This window comes from Siphateles boraxobius, unplaced genomic scaffold, assembly GCF_051911475.1.
Source record: "Siphateles boraxobius isolate OS27281-9 unplaced genomic scaffold, OSU_SipBor_1 55, whole genome shotgun sequence".
Classification (NCBI taxonomy): domain Eukaryota; kingdom Metazoa; phylum Chordata; class Actinopteri; order Cypriniformes; family Leuciscidae; genus Siphateles; species Siphateles boraxobius.
In genome coordinates this window covers 5,648,174-5,668,417 of record NW_027509181.1, presented here as the reverse complement: position 1 = coordinate 5,668,417, position 20,244 = coordinate 5,648,174, and the positions used below count along the sequence as shown (strand labels likewise).

Sequence of the window (20,244 nt, the reverse complement as noted above, 5' to 3'; positions counted from 1 at the left end):
CGGTGCATTCTACCCCAGCGGAAAATGTGTTTGTTGGAGGAGTATAACAGTTACAAGGACAATTTGCTTAGGAAATTTAGCGGAGAACGTAGTAACAAGAAGAAATGTTTAATTTGGAAAAATATTGCTACGACAGTTAACAGCTGTGAGAGCGGCGCGAGGCCGGTGAGACGCACCGGTTTCGATTTTCAGCGTTGCTCCTCCTTTTATGCTTCAGCTCCTCCGTGAAAATGCGAGCCCGTTGCGTCTCACAGGTGACGTTCATTATCACTCACGCCACCGGCCTCGCGCCGTTCTCTCATGTCCCTCGGCCTCGTCCTGCTCCACAACAGCGTTAATCCGACCGTTGAGCAGAGCGTTAAAGACGTACAGAAAATATACAAAAACATGGTACAAGATGCCAAAAAAGAAATATTTAAGAGGAAATATCCTAAAAAACCCTTTCCCTTCTCATAGCTCTCTCCATAACGTCGTCAGCAAACCATAAATTATGAGACATTTTCCCTTTTCTTTTGGCTGTTTGGTATTTTTTTTCAATTTCAAATGTTTATTTCAAACCTGCATTCAAGTTTTCTCACAAATCAACATAACAGGCTACATAACAGACAAATTATACAAGTGCATGGTTTGAAAAGGAGGTGGATGAAGCAAATGCTTATATGATTCCAAACCCCGCCCTCACATTCAACACAAAATGCCATACAAAAACAATATACAAACAAAATTATTCAAGAGCAAAAGTATTCCTGTACAGTACATACAGAATAATAATTGTTACTATACAATTGGTATAAGACAAACAAAACAAAACAACGCAGACACACCACACACCCTTACAAAAGACACTGGCCCAAAGACTCTCTGCCTCTACACCCTCTCACCACTAGCTTCATGCTGAAGGCATCATTCTCTGTCCTCTACATATTTCCTTATAACATTGTTTTTAAACAAATATTTAAAATGAATTATATTAGGACAGGTTTTTAATTCATCCACCAAATCATTCCAGAGCTTCACTCCTCGCACTGAAATACACATAGATTTTAGAGTGGTTCTAAACTTGGGCAAATGTTTATTTTTATTGCCTCTTAATGTGTAACTATGATGAGCATCTCTATCACAAAATAAATTTTGAACATTGGGAGGCAAAGAATTTTGAGATGCCCTAAACATAATTTGAACAGTTTTAAGATTCACCACGTCCTGCAATTTAAGCTCTTCCAGCTCTACAAACAATGGATTGGAATGATGTCTATAATGAACACCAGAGACAATCCTAATGGCCTTTTTCTGCAGAGTGATCAAGGGCTGTAAGTGAGTTTTGTAACAGTTCCCCCAAATTTCAACACAATAATATAAATAAGGCATAATAAATGAATGGTACAGTAGAAGTCGAGCTTTAGTGTTCAGTAAATGACATGATCTTTTCATCATTCCAACACATTTAGCCACTTTTGTCCTCAGGTAGCTGATATGGGGTTTCCAAGAGATCTTCTCATCTATTATAACGCCCAAAAATGTATTTTGTTGTACCTTTTCTATTAGTGTATCGTCAATAACAATTTTAACAGGTATATTACATTTACGATTACTAAACAGCATAATTTTTGTCTTTTTCAAATTCAAAGACAGCTTATTAATATTAAACCAGGTTTTTAACTTTACCAATTCCACAGTTACCGAGGCTAAAAGTTGCTCCAAATTGTCATCAGCACAAATAATATTGGTATCATCAGCAAAAAGGATAAATTTCATTTTCGTTGTTATTTTACATAATTCATTAATATACATTAGGAATAGTGTAGGTCCCAGTATTGACCCCTGCGGCACTCCACACGTTATATCCAGAAACCCTGATTTATATTGATCAATCTCAACAATCTGTCTCCTCTCGCCTAGATAGCTCTCTAACCATTTTTTTGCTATTCCCCTTATGCCATAGTCCTCCATCTTTTTTATTAAAATCTGGTGATCAATGGTATCAAATGCCTTTTGGAGATCTATAAAGATCCCCAAAACAAATTTATTTCTTTCAATACCATCTGTAATTTCTTCCAATAAGTCAATTAATGCATGTTAAGTACTTCTATTTTCCCTAAACCCATATTGACAATCGGATAGTAATTGGTGTTTATCAATGAAGCTTCGAAGTCTTTTGTCAAATAATTTTTCTAAAATTTTGGAAAACTGTGGCAGGAGGGAAACAGGCCGATAGTTATTAAAGTAATGTTTATCCCCCAACTTTAAAATTGGTATGACTTTAGCAGTTTTCATTTGCGATGGAAAATGACCAAATTGAAAGGATAAGTTACAGATATATGTGAATGGATTTATAATTTCTTCTGCAACATTACGAACAATTCTCATATCGATATTATATATGTCTTGGGATATTTTATTCTTGCAGTCCCTGATTACTTTCATAACCTCCCTCTCATCGGTTGGAGTGAGGAACATGGTATTAGAATTTATATCAATTAGTCCCTTAATCTGTTCATTAGTGAATGGAATTTTATGCGCCAGATCAGGTCCAACATTGACAAAAAAATAATTAAATCTATCCGCGATCATTGTTTTGTCTCGTATGATTGTGTCATTTTCCACAAAATACTCCGGATAACATGAGCTGCTGGAACCACGGCCAATAACGGTGTTCAACACTTTCCAAATTGCTTTAATATCATATTTCTTATTGATCAATAAATTAGTATAATATTCTCTCCTACTTGTTCTCAATATGCTAGTTAATTTATTTTTATATGTTTTATACTTCTGTTCAGTTTCACTAGTTCTATACCTAAAAAATTGCCTATATAGAAAATTTTTCTTTTTACACGAGTTCGCAAGCCCTTTTGTTATCCAGGGTGTTTTTATATGTTTTCTTATTGTGCATTTTTTGATGGGACAGTGTTTATTATAAAGTGTAATAAAAATATCAAGAAAAGTATTGAATGCTGCATTTACATCGGACAATTGATAAATGGATTCCCAGTTTTGGCTTGCCAACTCGTTTTTCAGTGCTGTAATTAATTGGTCAGTTATGACTCTACGGTAATATTCACTTTGTACAGTTTTAGATAATGTACAGTTAAGATCATATACCATGAACACTGGTAAGTGATCACTAACATCATTCACTAACAAACCACCTGTTATATTATTGTCCAAAATATTACAAAATATGTTATCTATCAGTGTGGCACTATGTGATGTTATTCTGGTGGGTCTGGTGATCAGTGGGTACAAGCCCAACGAAAACATGGTATCAAGAAACTCATCTGTACTTTTGTGTATATGGGTGTTTAACAAATTAATATTAAAATCCCCACATATAATATGTTTTTTATTATTAGTAGTAAATATTTTTTCAATCCATTCCCTGAATATTGTCAAATCTGATCCCGGCCTCCTATAAATGCAGCTTACAATAATATTTCTATTTTTTGGAAGTACCAATTCTACAGTCACACATTCAAATAGATCATCCACCACTAAACACATATTGTCCACAATACTACAGTGTATATTTTTATCTATATAGAGAGCCACACCTCCTCCTCTCTTATTAATCCGGTTTGTGTAAAACATTTCGAACCCATTTATATCAAACTCATTTATTTTTTCATCATTCAACCATGTTTCTGAAATAGCTATAATATTAAACTGAGACTTAAACTGGTTCAAGTAGTCTTGAATGGCTTCAAAGTTGGATTGTAAGCTCCTACTGTTAAAATGAATCAGAGAAATGCTTTTATCTAGAATAAATGTTTTATCATATGCGCTGTCAGTGTAATATAAACAGTCAGTTTTTGTATTTAAAAGAATATTGTTATCTGGGTCAATTGAATCCATGAATGTTAGTAATTTATAATCAATATGTACAGATATGTAACTGTTTGTTACTGCTGGTTGCCTTGGTAACATAGAGTCTTAGACCTAAGTTAGCCTGGGGGTAAGGTGTCTAATATTTTTGGTCTTAATTAAGTCAGTCTTTATTTTTGTGAAACAGTCTAACTTGCATTAGACTAGTCTATGAGCAAATTTTAGACTTGTCTAACACTATAGACCGGTCTGAAATAGCTTTGTGAAACCGGCCCATGTTCTTATTGGTTCATTGCTTTCAGGTGTGTATTGTTATGTCATTAGTCCTTAGTATATATAGCCCTCATGTTACCATTGTCTTTTGTCTATCTTTATTCTGCCTGTATTCTGCTGTTGGTCAGTCTTGTTCATGTTCAAGTTTAGTTCATGGTTTTTAAGTCAAGTTATGCTCATGTCAAGTGGACGTTTGCTACATATCCTACGATGGATTGTACATTAAAAAAATTCTGGGTATCTTCACAAGAACTTTAAGTTATATAAACCTAAGCATTTCTGTGCTACTTTTAGTAATGTTGTTTAAATAAAGCATCACTAATTAAACAAACATATCAAGCATGTGCATTACTCATGTATAATTTAGTGACTCTTAGAGCATAAGCAGTATAGCTGTTATTAGAAATAGCCATTCACCATGCATGAACATGAAAAATACAAAAGCATTTTGACATTAGGCATAATCCATTAATATATTTACTTCGAAATGGATTGATGTTCGTTTTATTTAACAGCAAAAAGCCCAGACAGAGGCAGCATCAAAATGGGAATGCCAGAGCAAAGGTGACCAGGATGGGTGGAAAAAGTCCTTCAATCTGAAACGGCTGTTGAAAAAAGGACAAATTAGAAAATTGTAACTCTGTTATAACGACGCATCTGTCATAAAGTGTATTGTTTTCTGTACAGATTGACCAACATATTTTTCTGATATACAGATTTTCTTTTTGAAAAGATGATTAATTCAGTAATGATTAAATAATGTTAAGACTACAAAACATTATTATTATTTATATCACTATCAGGGCAATTATAGCTAACTAATAACATAAAAACTTTTTCGAAATAAAAATAACTACTTGGGAAAAAAATAAACATTTATTTTAAGCTTTTTTTCATTTAGTTTATATATATATATATATATATATATATATATATATATATAAACCGTTATTTAGCAATAATTGTTTAAACTGGTAGTGTTAAGAGGCCTGTTGCATAAAGCTAGTTGAACAAACTCTGAGTTTTAGAGTAGGTTTAGAGTTAACATAGAAACTAATGCTCAAACTAATCTCAAACTAACTGAAACTGGCTTCATGCGACGGGCCTCAGATTATCCTCAGTCAGTCCAATCATCGCAGTGTCTCTAGTTTTCATTGTTTTGTTTCCGTGTGTTTGTGTGTTGGTACCTTGCTTCTACTGCGGCGTTTGCATAAGCCGAACTCTTGATTGACAGGTCCACTGCTGTACTCTTGCCACTTGCCGTTGGCGAAGCTTTGCACTGTGATGCGATAGCAAACCGATCGATCTGGCCTCATACAGTATGGACGGCTCACTATGGAAGACTGGGATACAGCAGGATCCCAGTGTCTTAACCTCTACACAGAGAGAAAGATAGTGAGGGTGAGAGAAGATGCAATATCTCTTAAAGGAATAGTTCACGCTAGTTCAAAATAGTTTATGCATGCATACATTCAAATATGATGTGTCAAGCCACAAAGGCAGGTTTACTACAATGATCAAAGCAGCAATGACTTAAATTGTGTATTGTATGGGCTTCTTTTGGGCCTTTTTTATTGGCCCAGACCTCATTGTTGTTTTTGTTTTTTAGCCTATAGAACAGCTAAGCCATTCTAAATTTCTTCTTTAGCGAATAATTCAGCTTTGAAACATCATAAAGGTGCATGAATGATGGCAGTATTCTGGGTAAACTGTATCTTTATATTTACAAATTAAAATTAACACCAGCAGTTAAATACATTGATAGCTCCATCTGAAAGTGCCATCTGGTGGATACTTAAGACATAAGGTATAATGTCCCCCTGTTAAAAATAATTACACTTTCGAATATTTTTAAAAAGAGTATTTATTGCTCAAAAAGTATACTTTAAAAGAATACACTAAATATTATGGAAGCTTGTTTCCACAAAATAAAAAGGTAACTGCGACTTTTTATCTCAGAATTGTGGAAAAAAAAGTTGCAATGTGTGATATAAACTTGCAATTCTGAGGAAACAGTCAGTCTTTTTTCCTTAGAGTTGGACTTTATAACTCGCAATTCTGCGTTTATGTCTCGCAATTGGTGAGATAAAAAGTCAAAATTATCCTTTAATAATGTTTATTCTGTGGCGGAAACAAGCTACAGTACCATAGAAATGTGTACTGTACTTAAGTGGGCTTTTATTTAATTAGTATTAAGTTATCTCCGAATACAGTTTCTTAATATACTTTTAAAACTTGAAGTACAAGTGTACATTAAATACAATCACGTGCCCTTTTTCACAAGGGTATGAACCTGTGAGTGCTCTAACCTCAATGGAGAAGTTGTACGTATCTGATTCGCCCAATTTAGCAGCTTGGAGAAGAAAGTAAAAACCACAGAGGCTTATGGTTTGAGTGCAGCACTCTTGTTCCTGTACGGCGACAGAGTGAAAAACACATAACACACAAAAAACAGGCTTACAAGCAAGTAAAAGAGCACAAACACATAATAGGTTAAAATTGGATTGACTTTCGTCATATTGTAACAACAGAAACAGCGAGTGACTGAAGGACAGATAAGCATGGAGCTCTAGAAATAACAGATCTGTGTTAAAGTGTCAGAACGTGTACTGCACCCTATCAAACATCATTCCAAACCGGATGGCTTGTTTGGAGAAGTCAGTCACGACCATGTCGCCCCCGCTGTGAAGCTATGAAAAAAAAACCATACAGATGAACCATGAAGCTAATGAATTAGTTTTCACTTGCGTACTCAAAAGTCAAATACAACTTATATAAAGCTGCTTTGAAACAAGCAGGTCATGAATTAAGTATGGCACTACATCTGGTGTGATGGATGGTGTTGTGTTTTGAGGTCTCTACACATGCTCACAGAGTGATAATGGTTTGACAGGATGCTCAGCAGCCAGGATTCAGGAAGCACTCTGATGTTCTGCAGCTCCTGCAGATGCTGCCCTGAGACATCAACACACACAAACAACACAACTCAAATATAGTTTTCGGTAGTAATTTAAGCATACTTTATCAGTTGTGTGCAAGCAGCACAGCTTTTCCAGTAACAAGCTACTTTCCTAAGTATTGTTTGCGGTTAATTGACAAGTCCTTCTTGTTTTATTCTACAACAAAAATTACACACTTGTTCCTCAAATGTGAAACAGTTTTTTAAATGGAATATTATTATTATAAATGCATTAATGCAGTGAAATCAGTGCATATTATTTTATAAATTCGTGTGCCCTCAAAATCTTGGAGCGACATCTCTTCTCTTTGTGTTTACTGTGTGAGAGCGGGACAACCTGTCACTCACATGAGATCTATACCAATATTAAACCACAACGTTTCAACGATCCAATCAATTCCTGATGGACATAATCAAGTCCCGTCCAACATTTTTTTTCTTATTCGAGAAGCATTTCACTCAGATATATGTAATAATAGGGAAGAAAATACAATTGCAACTTTCATTTCTTGCCACCTTTAAGATTTTCTTCAGATCCATAATCCTTCTTATGAGCAAACACCGCTAATAATTATTTCCAAACAGGTTTCCCCATCTTTTTTTTTTTCAATTTGACATGTCTTGCCACTCAACAATGTTATGAAAGGGCCACAGAGCATTTGATTATAAAGGGATAGTTCACCCCCCAAAAAGTTTATTCTGACTTTCTCTCTATGCAACACAAAATAATATATTTTGAAGAAGTGTTTACAGTGTTCTTAAATTATTGTTTTTTCATCCGTACAGTGAAAATCAATAAGGGTTCAAAACAACATTAGCTATGTTTACATTAACTCATTTTCATCAGTCGGTCGGAATTAATCCAATCCAGTTTTACATTTTGAAAGTTCTGTTTATATGAACCCAAACTTTTGGGATCCGATTGAGAAAACAGTCAAGCGGTAACGTGCTTAATTCTTTCTTATTGATCGGATTGATTCTTATTTCAGGCCTACCCCTTCCACTCCGAATGAAATTCCATTTAAATCGAGTTCAGCTGGCTTTCAGTCTTTTCAGTCCGTATGATTACTAACAGATTATTTGGTTGCATGTAAATACAGCTACTGTAGAACCCATCTGATTGGAATTTATGGCCCAAAAATATATCTCAAAGTATCTTCTTTTGTGTTCCACAGAAAAAGTGGAGTAAGAAATGATGGTGAGCACATGATATCAAAATGTTCCTTTTTGGATAAACTTATCACTTAAGATCAACAAAATGGCACACATCAGTAACATGACTGTGTTTGTGAGGCGTTTTCAGAATAGCTGATTGTGTTGTCATGTCTGTTGGGTAGGGATGGGTCATATCACATGCTGGGTGTGTGTTGGATGTCCAGTGGATGTAGTTCTGATTGTGTCCATGACGTGAGCCTGTAGCTGGAACACACTGTTTGTCAGATATACTCATTATTCTGCCAAACTGTATGTTTTCATTTAAGCTAACGATGGGGAGCAACAGTATTAGGAGATTTGGTGAAAAATCAAAGGTGTACGCTTGGCTTTGAGGCTCATTTTAATGTTGTAGATGGTTTTAGTTTGTGAGCTTGTAAAAAATGGGTATTCATGAAGCATCCAAAACTTACATTCAGTAATGCCATGCATACGAAGAGCTTGAAAGACAGTGATGTATTTTTGACCCTGAGGCTGTTCTAAGAAAACAGCCGTTTCCCTGAAACAGATGGATACATGATGGAGGGATGTCATTAAAAACAGCATATGTGCATGAAACTAGCTAAGCAGTATCAAGGTCATTTAAAAAAGAATGTATTGTTTGCTGAACAATTGAAGTCATCGAATTATTGTAATGTCCTCTGTAAATGGGGTTTTTACTGACTGGAATTATACTAATGGACCATGTGCATTGTTGTTGCTGATAGCTGTAAATGGTTTGATGGAGGTTATGTACCTGGAGAAGAAGTGGATGATGGTGCTATGGGCAGGTAGGGTCTCTCGGAGGGGGTTTAACTTCAGGTACAGCCAGTACAGCACTGCTCTCAAGACCTCATATTCATTAGATGCAAACAGTCTAGACACAGAGACCTTATTAGTTTCCTGCTGATTCACTCCATCTGCTCATTTCTGATGCGTTTTAAATAGTCATTATCTATGCAGAAGTTTATTTCAAGCTCAGAAAAGTGCTTTAAAAACTTGCAAAGAATGGCCAGGACATACGTCACCCAAATAATCATTAGAAAAATTTACATAAAGGGAAAAAAAAGTCTATTTTACGACCTTTGTTTTGCAGAGTGACTATTTTCATGATAAATGTATGACTTTTCATGACTGAGAATCTAATGCAAATTATTCCTGAGATAAAAAGGATTCTAAACAAACTCAAAATAAAGTAAAATATCCTGATGCATTGTAGTAATAAGGCTTGGGATGAAAGTCACAACGCAAAAGGCATGTGGTAACACTTTACAATAAAGTTCATTAGTTAACATTAGTTAATATATTAACTAACATGAACTAACCATGAGCAATAAAATTGTTAGTGTATTTGTAAATCTTTGTTAACGTTAGTTAATAAAAATAAAGCTGTTCATTGTTTGTTCATGTTAGTTCACAGTGCATTAACTAATGTTAACAAGATTTTAATAAAGTATTAGTAAATGTTGAAATTTACATTAACAAAGATGAATAAATGCTGTATAAGTGCATTTCGTTATTATTTCATGCTAACTAATATAGCTAACTAATGTTAACTACTGAACCTTATTGTAAAGTGTTACCAAAAATCCTAACGGTCCTATAAAAATATGCTTCATATTCTTTATGCAAAAGTAATGCAATCAAGCAAGATCATGATGCAAGCGTTTCCCGATGAGAATTGTCAGTGATACTCTTAAAAAGGTCGAGAAAAAGTATGAGACCTTGGACAACGCAGGGTCTTCAGCATGAGGTCAAAAGGCAAATCTTTGAGTTTTATGTGGAAAGAGAGTTCGGTCACTAGGAACAGCTCCAACCAGCGCTCACATGCTCTCTGGAGAAAAGTCTCTTTAAACTGAAAAACACAGAAAGAGGTTAATAGACTTTTATACACTAAATACAGAGCTGAATACAGAGCTCCCCCTATTGGTCATTTAAAGAACAATAGAATAGGATGTAATAGTAATAGGATACATTTCATTATAGTTTTATAACAACAACAAAAATAATAATAATAATAATAGTTACCTCGCAGGACACTTGATGAAAGCTGCACACAGTCGAAGACGAGATATGTGCCAACATCTCTATAAGACACCTGTTTATCATATGCATCAGCCTCAAAATTATATAATATTCGAAATACCACGCAAAAATGTGTATTAATTCCAAAACTAAACATGTAAATATTCGTGACTGTATAAAATTTGATTTGCATAATTACAAATTGACGCACCCATGGGAGACATGGACTGTGATGCAATGAATGCTGTAGTTTAAACTCGGCTGGGTGGAACATAGTTGATCTTATATGAAAAATATTTTCAGTGACTGTCTGTAGGGTCAAAATTCACATCCAGTTCCACCCAACATCCTGGATATGAATTAATCAAAAACTGGACAAAACAAACTTCTCTAGAGACCAGGGTGTGGCATTATGGACTTCTGGATTAGCGTTTATTACACACACACACGCACGCACACGCACACACACACACACACACACACACACACACACACACACACACACACACACACACACACACACACACACACACACACACACACACACACACACACACACACACACACACACAAACACACCCACACACACACACACACACACACACACACACACGACAGTAGCTTGTATACTGGAAGTCATGTACCAGACCGAATGAATCTGCCAGTTCAAGGACAGATTTGAAGAGGAAGAGGTTAATACTCACTTCTGGAAAAGGTTTGACATTCCCAGTAATGCAGCAGTGGAGAGTACGGCCTCTCCCCACTCATCAGGGAGTTCCTCAGGGTCATACAGCGTACGCAGGGCGAAAGACAACGCTGGAACACAAGAGAGATTCTTACATAACTGTTTTATTCCTTAACTGTCACTGTGTGCCCCCTCATCAGTCAACATCTCTGAGAGTACACTTAGATCAGAAACTCATGTGACAGCAAGTCAACAAGAGATGATGACACAGCTTGTCATTTACCGCTATAATATAATAAATATGATGCCTTTTTAGCGCTTACCCTCTTTATTGATGGAGGCATCTTTGACAGGCAGCCGGAGAGTCAAAGGACCTCTGAGAAGCCACTTCCTGTAGACAAGTCCTCTCTCAGATGCAGAACTACTAACTCTGCTGTGACTGCCAATGACTGCAATATCAAAGCACAAAATGGACGGCCTGAATTTCTCTCTTTAACTGTTTTTCAATATGTCTATTTAACCAGGCTATTTATTATGATCAAAAGGAGAACACTGGTCACTATAATGTGATCTTCTCTTTTGCATTATTTATTACACCATAATGGTTCACTGTTTCAAAGTTATGATTTTAATGAAATATTTTGTAAATAAACAGCTCTCTCCCAAGCACGTGCTCATTATATAATGCATTTTGGGTGGTGTCAACTATTTCTAGGGAATCTTTTAAGGTAATTTTTTAGATTTAGTGTGTGATATATGTACCCCTAACTGAGAGTGTTCAGGCAGCACACTGATGCTATGGTTACGTGTTCAGGCAAATGTGATTGCTGAAATTGCACATTGTTGACTAATTATGCTTTAAGGTTATGATAGGCTTACTATCGAAACGAAACAAAATGACAAAACAAAAAAAAAAACACACAAAAAAAACACCAAGACAAAACCCCCCAACCCCAAAACAAAAACAAAACCCCCAAAACAAATACATAAAAAACAAAAACCCCAAAACAAATACAAAAAAACAAAACCCCCCAAAAAAATACAAAAAACTAAACCCCCAAAACAAATACAAAAAAACAAAACCCCCAAAACAAATAGAAAAAACAAAAACCCCAAAACAAATACAAAAAAACAAAAACCCCAAAACAAATACAAAAAAACAAAACCCCCAAAACAAATACAAAAAAAAAATACAAAAAACCTCAAACAAAAACAAACCCCTGAACACACCCCAAATTTGTATTTTTTATTTTTTAAATGCATTGATCCGGGAGCTATACTATACAGCACCATACCTGCTCTCTCCTGTAGCTCAACATCCTGCTGTCTCTTGCTGTTGGTATACAACTCAAATAACGTGTCTGAACTACTCAGGACGGAGCAGTGCAGCTTCCATCTGACCCCCAGACATTCCAGTACTGCATCTATGAACATGTACAAAAAGGACAGATATATAGTATATCATCATCTTATATCATTCTGCAAAAATATGAATAGAATAATGACAGTTAGGAATAAATAAATGAAAATAGATTTGAACATTTTCTGAACGAAATGTGAGTGCATTTTGTCCCCTGTAACTGTGCTAGAAAATTGTAGGTGGTTGCTATGGCATTGCTATAAATCAAAACAGCTCAAGTCTCTATGGCCCCTCGGGTTGGTTATTGCCAGGGAGTCACTATGGTTGTGTCTAAAAGCTAAAAAATGTGGAGGTAGAAAGGCACTATATTATGTCAGAATTCGATGATCATGTCACATCCTGTCTACTGAGAATGAGATGCCTTCATCTGATTGATTTTTGAAGGCAGCATAGATGTATCGTTCTCTGCCAATATACAGTGTCTCACTATCCTGTGCATTTGATTCCTTTACTTTTTTCCATGACTTTTGATGTAATTTCTAGTGAGAAATTAGTATTGTAGTAAATATTTGCTTAGTAAAAAGCTCTCTCTATTTTGTTGTAGATCAATAAACTGTTATGCTGCCTCAGAATTCAAAATTCTGTCCGAAATCGTCCTGATTTTGCCAAGTTCCTGGATCGACATGTTTGATGTCCAAAATTTTTTATCCTAACCATAACCATAAACCTAACCCTAACCCTAACCCTAACCCTAACCTTAAAGGTGGGGTATGTGATTCTCTTTTTTGTCCATTTTTTCAAAATAACTTGAAATCCTATTCCTAACCCACTTCCAGCCACTGAGTTAGAAGCACTGAAATGAAAATTAAGCAATTTAATCATCTGTGGAACGGGCAGGACTCGAAAAACTCCAGCCAATCATTTCCAAGACCACCTGGAATCATTGGACAGTAAAGTTCGTCAATCAAACGGTTGTACCACACCCCCCTCCCCCCCAGCGCGCGTGACCCCCTTCGTGCTCATACTCAAAGCTCGTGACCCATGCGCATCTCGTCAGTAAAGCCGGTTCCATGATTAGTCGTAAATCATCATTACAATCTCTCGCGCATCTGAGTTTTCGCTCGTGCATGATTGCGCGTCAAAGTTCTTCGAATGGGTGGAGTCAGGGCCAGCGTTGGAGGAAAGAAGGTAGGAACATTTGAATTGTGTATTTTCAAAATCTGCCGGTCGTTTTCCAAATCACATACCCCACCTTTAAGTTATCCCTAAATGAAGATGAAAATAATAATGTGACTAGCAGGGAATAACACTGATATAGAAGCAGCAAACCCCAGTACGTCTAAACATGAACATATTGTTGTGCTCCAAATAGGTAAAAAAATATTTTGCTTCTGGTGCATAGAAATAAAAGAATAATGCACTTAAAAACGCAATGTGCTGAAACGTCTGCTCGTGCTTGTCTAGCTTTTAATTCACATGCACTTTGCACACTTTGCACCATGCAGACTTTTTTAGTCTGGATTGAATTCAGTGTGTTGTTAGCAATTCTCTTGCTTGTTTGTAGGCTAAGCCTAAACTTGACATAAACTGTAAACGTGTCCCTCAAATCTGATTGGTTGATCGAATGTTGTTCCAAGATCAACAATGATGTTGATCCAGGAACATGTTGTTCTTGGTGAAATCACATTCACCCCTTCTTGCACAAATGCTGCTATTGCCTGATAGGGCAAGTAAGGCAACAAGCCAGCAGCCTAAGCTTTCGGACGCAGTGTACTGTATGTGGTTTACCTATGTGTTCTAGGTATTGGCTTACTATCCTAAATTATAGGAGACCACCTATCCACCCTGTATCACATTCTGGTCTCTAGATATTACACTGGTCCACGCTCCAATGTAAATCTGTAGGATTTATTCAGTCATTTTAATCAGATGACTTAGAAATACAACAATTCCCCTTTTATTCACAAATCACATAATTTGAGGCATCATTTTTTCCTGTATAACATGGTTGTTCAAATCCTTAAAGGTATAGTTCAAAATTCTCTCATTTACTCACCCTTATGCCATCCCCGAAATACACAACTTTCTTTCGGCAGATAAAGTGATCACACAGTGATCGTGACCGTAATCCATTAGACTTCTGACGCAAAATGATAGGTGTATTAAAAAAAAAACTTATTTTTTTTCAACTATACATCAATTCTTTTTACCATTATGATAGCTGTGTGTGGTTTTCAAGTGTCAAACAAGTGTCAGCCAACCAGAGGCATTATATGGACTATGGATTATTTTCCTAAAAATCTTCATTTGGGTTTATCTGAAGAAAGAAAGTCATATACATTGGGCTGGCATGAGGGTGAGTAAATGATGGGAGAATTTCATTTTTGGATGAACGGTCCCTTAAACCTTTAATTTGAGGAATAGCAATAATGATTTCTGACTTAGCAAACGCCTCTAATTAGATTTCCAATACGTCATACCTGGTTTAGCGTTATGGGCCACTCTGCGAGACAAAATATCAAATCGTTCATCTGGAGTGTCCAGCTTTGAAGACCATGTGACATCTTCGCTGTATATAAAGGTAAAGAGAGACATTATATGTACACACACACACACACACACACACACACACACACACACACACACACACACACACACACACACACACACACACACACACACACACACACACACACACACACACACTTTCTCACTTTAATCCCCTCTCATCCCACAGTGCTTCAGTGCCAAGTGTTCTGCGGCCCCTCCTGATAGTCTTTGTGTTCAAAGGCCCACCAAATTAAAAGTTGTCATTTTCTAATGTGCTATCCAACCTGCTCCATAATGATAGCATGTGGCTTGGCAGATTTCCCACAGATCTATCCCCGGAGTGAGATAAACTGTCCCCCTCTCTCCTCGCCTGCCCGTCTCTCTCTCCCGCTAAACAGTTGTCATGGAAGTCCACTTGCCCCTGGCAACATACCAGAGTCGGGCACGTCGGCTGGCCGAGAGCGGGTGAACGAGACGTGGCAAAGGGGAATGTGGGCAGCTAGTGGCAGTCTCGTGCCAGTGGAGTGCCATGGGGGCAGCTGCAACATAAACACATAGTGAGAGAAAATCTGAGTGTGTGTGTGTGTGTGTTTAAGAATAGGATGAAGTGATCCAGATATTTGAGCTTTGAGCAAACATATGTCTGTGACAGATGGCTGCGTGCATTAATGAAAATGAGAGAAAATAATGAAAAATGAATTCAAATTACAAAAATAAGAATAACCCTTTTAATTATGCTTTGTTTCATCACTCCAGCAATCACTGTTTGTTTGGGCAGTTCTTATCTTTTTAAATCATAAATGTACTACCGTATATGTTTAAATAATGTTATGAATACTTTCGCACTTATCATTAATACTAATTAATCTATATTATGATTTTTTTTTTAATTTTGCATGCAATCTTTGCAACCCTGTTATAATAAAAGGTAGTAAATAGTTAGTAATTGTTTGTTTTTCTGAACAATAGATCTTGTTAGTTTCAGTTTTACATTTTTGTATATCTGTAACCATTTGTTGGACATTTTTAAATAGAGAAAGGACAAAGTATTGGAAAAAAAAAAAAAGAAAAAAAAGAAGAAATCCCCTATCAATGGCCATCTGGGATGGTGTAACAAGATAATAGCTAAAAGGAATAGTTCATTCAAAAATGAAAATCATCATTTAATCACCCTAATTTTGTTTCAAACCTGTATGACTTTCTTCTGTGGAACATAAAGGAAGATATTTTGAGAAGTAATTTTGTGAAATAGAAGTCAATGGTCATCAAAAATGTTTGATTACCAATTTTATTCCAAATATCTTCTTTTGTGTCCCACAGAAGAAAGAAAGTCATAAAGGTTTGAAACAAGACAGTGTTTAAAAAATTTAATTTAATTTTTTTATTAAAATATTTAATTAACATATTTAAAAGAATAGTTCACCCAAAAATATAAATAAAAATATAAATAACACTTGACTGAATTTAAGCTTTTATTCATCAATGCACACCTCAATTGTGGTAAACGGAAATGTTCGCTTGATGTGCAAGAACCAATGAAGTTCATTCTTGTGTTACACAGCACGTTTGAGGTTCCGCAAGAACCAGTGAGGTTTGCTCTCGCGCGTCAAGCAGGTTTGGCTGAGCTTCCGTTTATGTTCGCTGATCAATGTTTAAATGTGAATAAAAGCCTAAATCAAATCTGTTCATAAAGCTAACGAGTCTCTTCAGAAAATGTGGACTAAACAGCTCAATTCATATGGATTAGTTTTACGATCTATTTATGAACTTTTTGAAGCGACAAAGTGGTAGTTGTGTGGACTGTCAATGGGAGGACAGAAAGCTATAAGATTTCATCAAAAAGATCTTCATTTGTGTTCCGAAGATGAACGAAAGTCTTACAGGTTTGGAACAACAAGGCTGAGTGAATTATGACAGAATTTTCATTTTTGGGTGCACTAACTCTTTAATAGTTCTAAACACACACACACACACACACACACACACACACACACACACACACACACACACACACACACACACACACACACACACACACACACACACACACACACACACACACACACACACACACACACACACACACACACACACACACACAGGTTTGTGCCTTCATGGCTTTAAGAAACACTAGGACACCAGTTTGTTATTTGTGGAGAGTGTCTTTTAATATCTGCATATTCAGTGTCTCGGATGTGAAAACTCCAGTCAGAAGAAGCATTCGATTCAAGCAGACGCCTCTCAGCATGTCCAACTCAATATTGTAACCGCAATATTCTGATTATTTTGAATTAAACAGACTCACAGAAGCCTGGCACAGGAATCAAAAGCCATGCTGTCTTTCCTATTTCTTTTAAATAAAAAGGGGGGTTTTGTAAAGGCCGTTTAAGTGTGTAACTGCCAATTCCTCTTATACCACTCCTGAGCCAAAACCCTACAGGTGCCTATCTTTAAAATAATGCCAGGTTTGTGACACCAGGTTGGCGGGTTGGCATAGAGTGGCACTCGTATCCCCCTGGTAAACCCAGGATTCTGGCAAATGTCAGTGCTGAAGACGCACTGTGGCATTATGGGTAAAACCCATCACATTAAATGGAGTGGTGCTCCTTGATATACACTCTTACAGAACAAGAAATGTTTCATTATGAATGTTTCATCATGAATAATAGATACATTTGATCTATCTTGCTAAGTGCTTGCTAAATCGGATATAGTGTTGAAATGAAGACAATACTGTAACGCATTGTGGTTGTGAAATGTTAGTGAAACATGTCTCTTCATGCATTTATTAAGAACTGTCACATCTGGTCATTGCAAATTGAAATTAGTGAAAGTGAAAAAAGTGCAAAAGGACTGTATGTTTTGTATTTAGGTATTTGATAACAAAATATTTCACAAGATATTTTGTATTTTGTTATGTTTTTTTATTGTTAAGATGTTTTGACATGTACTGGGTTATGGTCATTCTATTTTTGCATTATATTTATTATTTTATTTAGATAAAATGTTTCATATGGTATTAAATGTATTTATATGGAATAATGTATTGTTCAAGACAATATTTCCGTAATACTTATATCTGAGTTTTAATATTCCTGATCCAAAACATGTAATTCGGTTGCATTTTTAGGCTAATTGCACATCTCACCTGAATTCTTTTTTCTGTCTGACGATTTATTGCCGAACTCCTCTGCTCTCTGAACCTGCGCCTGTCCCAATAGGTCACTGCCTAAGGCACCAGGCAGCTGCCAGCGGTTAGTGTGGCCAGCTTGTGTGCGTTGACCTAGTGAGCGAGCTGACACCTGTTAGAATCATAGAATAACAGTACGTGATGTGCTAAAAGTTTCAAAGACAAATAAATATATTTGGTCCAGAGTCATGAATTCGATTCAAACTTACACTTCTTGTAGAGTTTTGATGTGAAATGTGGGAGGTTATAAGCACCGACCTGAAAATAAAAAATAAATGAATGGGTAGCCATTTGAAATGAACTAGCTTTATATCTGTGAAGTGCAAAAAACCAATAAACGTTGATTTGAGAAATCAATTAGGGACAGTATATTGGTGTCTAATATAGCATACAGTTGAGCAGGGGTTTTCAAACTGAGGTCTGGGGGCCACAAGGGATTGCCTGTGGGTCTATGGAAAAGTTTACAAAAAAACAAAAGTGAAATATTAAATAAATAAGATTGTGGCAAGTAAGGAGGGAACTTGTGGAACTTGTGTTAATGAGCTGAGTCCCACGGAGGAGCTCTGGAATGATAAAAAGAGAAGTGACGACAGTTGAAGTCGAGAGAGGACCAGGCCTGGACTTTAAGTTGTAGTTTTATCAAGTTTATCTGCAGCAGTCGTCCATGATGGGCTGCCACTTTACTTTTGTTTTGTTGTCTTTGAACTCCCCATGAGATCAAAATGAAAGTTTTTTGGGCTTTTAGTAGGAATATTTTAGCCTTAATGTTATCTATAAGCTAGTGTGCTCTAAAACAATGACAATTCGAATTTAGAAGAAATAAGCATTCAAGACATTCACGACAGTCTCTCACTTGCGCCAATTGGAGCAATGATTTTAATGACATCACGCTGCACTTCAGCTTCTCATCAGATTTACAATGAAACGCTCTCTATAATCTGAAGCATCCAGCCCCCTACATTATAATTAGACGCTAAAGCTGCAGCCAAAATCGGTCACTTATTCACACATTTACTATTTTCTACATGGTGAATGGCACATAATGCGCTATATAGGATCGTTCCCTATCACCTATAATATAGGGGATAGGGAACGATTCAGACAGTGTAAAAATAAATAAAATAAATAAATCTAACAGCATAGATTTATTTAATGCCATACCATAGTGAGTATAATGTAATGTAATACAAACTAAATATTTTCCAAATTACATATTATGCATATTAATAATATAATTTTTTTATAAATAAAACTGCTATAAATAAATAACAGTACAGAACTAAAGTAGAAACTATTTAGGATGGGGTACCTTATGAGACTGATCATATTTGGGGGTCCATGGCATCTAAAAGAATGAAAACCTCTGCAGTGGAAGATTGTAATTTACACTTTTAAAAAGTTAGGACCTTATATTAAGTGATTCTAGTAATTCTACATGACACTTCTTGTGCATTAACCCACCTTGTGTGAGGTCTGGGTGGCATATTCCTGGCAGATAAAGTAGTCCACTGGATGTGCATTTTGTTTAAATCCAAAAAATGCTTTCACTTGTCCTGACTGACATTCCACATCACGTTCCCAAACATTAAAGACGTTTAAAACTAAAGAGGTGTAACGTTAATGAGTGAGGTGTTTCTTTCTCACTGTACATCATGAATAAACACTAAAAGCCGCTAAAAAAACAAAAAAAACAAACAAACAAACAGACTGTAACTTTGCAGATGGATGAAGATGAGGGACATCGAGACTTTAGCTGTAGAGTTTGTGGTATATAATTTATTCTTTTTGTTTACAGGTTTTGTTGCTAGGATACATGTGGGTCACTTGACCTGTTTGTGTCAGATGACACAAATTAACATATTCCTTACCAAAACAAACACATGAAACAAAATGCTGCATAGACTAATAAAAACATGCTTGCTGCATTCACTTTTGCCCCAAAATGCTGACAATCCTAAACTGGCTTATTCTTCCATTCAGTTTAAGCACTGGTTATTGTACTAACCGAATATTCTATAGTTGAAAATAACCTACTTGGATGTGTATATATATATATATATATATATATATATATATATATATATATATATATATATATATATATATATGCCAATATTATTTTATTAAATTCCTCAACATAAACCCGACAAGTGCCTACAATCCCCATAATTCAATGAAAAGAAGTACGT

General features: G+C 36.0%; 1 protein-coding gene across 2 annotated transcripts; it reads right to left on the bottom strand.

Annotated features, from left to right (window-relative positions):
- Positions 1-505: 505 nt before the first annotated feature.
- btbd16 (BTB (POZ) domain containing 16) lies at positions 506-19,788 on the bottom strand. Of its 2 annotated transcripts, XM_077205780.1 has the most exons (18): positions 19,517-19,710; positions 19,365-19,418; positions 18,265-18,313; positions 18,014-18,167; positions 15,299-15,404; positions 14,796-14,884; positions 12,251-12,379; positions 11,279-11,404; positions 10,975-11,086; positions 10,274-10,343; positions 9,970-10,100; positions 9,003-9,122; positions 8,680-8,765; positions 6,968-7,050; positions 6,711-6,785; positions 6,405-6,506; positions 5,283-5,471; positions 506-4,700 (listed from the first exon to the last, which is right to left on the bottom strand). In XM_077205780.1, the coding sequence occupies exons 1-18, from the start codon at positions 19,573-19,575 to the stop codon at positions 4,635-4,637; spliced, it is 1,800 nt and encodes a 599-aa protein (XP_077061895.1). In that variant the 5' UTR covers positions 19,576-19,710; the 3' UTR covers positions 506-4,634. The 2 variants fall into 2 exon arrangements, with proteins under 2 accessions (XP_077061895.1, XP_077061896.1); XM_077205781.1 differs by lacking the exon at positions 19,365-19,418 and having other exon boundaries at positions 19,517-19,788.
- Between the last annotated feature and the right edge of the window lie 456 nt (positions 19,789-20,244).